This window comes from Penaeus monodon, chromosome 19 (assembly GCF_015228065.2).
Source record: "Penaeus monodon isolate SGIC_2016 chromosome 19, NSTDA_Pmon_1, whole genome shotgun sequence".
NCBI lineage: Eukaryota > Metazoa > Arthropoda > Malacostraca > Decapoda > Penaeidae > Penaeus > Penaeus monodon.
Genome location: NC_051404.1, coordinates 5720695 through 5721897, shown reverse-complemented (window position 1 = coordinate 5721897; position 1203 = coordinate 5720695). Strand labels below are relative to the sequence as shown.

The following is a 1203-nucleotide window of genomic DNA, read 5'->3' as shown; positions in this document are numbered from 1 at the left end:
GGCCTTCAGTACCTGAATAAATGAATGAATGAACAGCGAGCGAGTGCCTCATCCAGCTCAAGGTACGTTATAAATACAGTACTTGGCATCTCACCGTTAAAGTTGCAAGTGCCGACGAGTTAAAACGATTTGTGTTGAGTAGATTGCAAATATAACCTTGCTTACAAAGTATCTATTTATTTTTACCTGAGGAGGCCCGCGTCTGCAAAAGAAAAGTGAAACGCTGAAATAATCTTTGGGTTAGCGCGCGTACAGATCGTGAAATGCGCTTTCGAAATCCTCACCCTGGAGGCGTATGTATATAAGACATTTGTAAATGAAGGTTAATTTACAACACCTCATCGTGAAATCCAGGAAACGCAACGATGACACGGATGATGAATGACACTCGCGGACTTGCAATGGCATTCGAAGCCAATGCATTTAGTATGAACTGAGTTACTACTTAATGTTTTTTTTCCCCTTTTTCCGACTTCATATAACAAAACAAACAAACAAATCACCCCCAAATTCCCCGGACCCAGTATCCCCCAATAGCTCCAAGAGCATAGCCTCGAGCCTCGAGCATTAGGACAAGAATGGCTCGGATGTATTAGAAAGGAGCGGCGAGGAGGTGGGCGGAGCGAGGGCGGCGGCGGAGGGTGGCAACACCAGCTCCGCCAAGCGTGTTCAGACCGAGCTCAGTGTTCGTCTGACAGGTGTAGTGAGAGCTAGCGTCGCGTTCCCTTCCGTTTAGCTTTTTTTTTTTTAAACTTTAGGACAGTCGGCCCGAGGAGGCCATAGGACTGTACACATAAAATGGGCCATATCAGATGGATTGTGCTCGGTCTGCATCTACTGAACGCGTGGACTGTCAGCTGCAAGGAAGGTAAGCGTCGATCCAGGCATTTATTTACTGCCTTGCTGTCTTTAAGTAGGTTAGAGCTTCTCCGTTCTCCACACATGTAACGGAGGGATTCCCCCGCGCCAGATCTAACGGACTGTGCTCGCATTACACGGGAGACCAACGTGCATATTCCAAGGGAAGCACAGTATAAACAAAGTAAAACTTCATGGGAAAAAACACGAACCAAGTCAAGGCAGGGGAGGGAGATTTCAACGCACCGATTGTCGTGTGGGCCTACCCGGAACGCTGGTTCGAACGGGAATAATTGGCAGTGACGCAATTCGCTCTTTCATGCTCAGAAGTTACTCAAGTCGATG

The 1203-nt window shown here is 47.4% G+C and overlaps 1 protein-coding gene across 1 annotated transcript in view; it reads left to right on the top strand.

The window, feature by feature from the left end:
• Positions 1-672: 672 nt before the first annotated feature.
• Positions 673-1203, top strand: part of LOC119585016 (dual oxidase-like) — a gene marked incomplete in the record, with an annotated part of 144657 nt that continues 144126 nt past the window's right edge. The window contains 1 exon segment of the mRNA XM_037933631.1: positions 673-868. Coding sequence (XP_037789559.1) covers positions 799-868 — 70 coding nt within the window.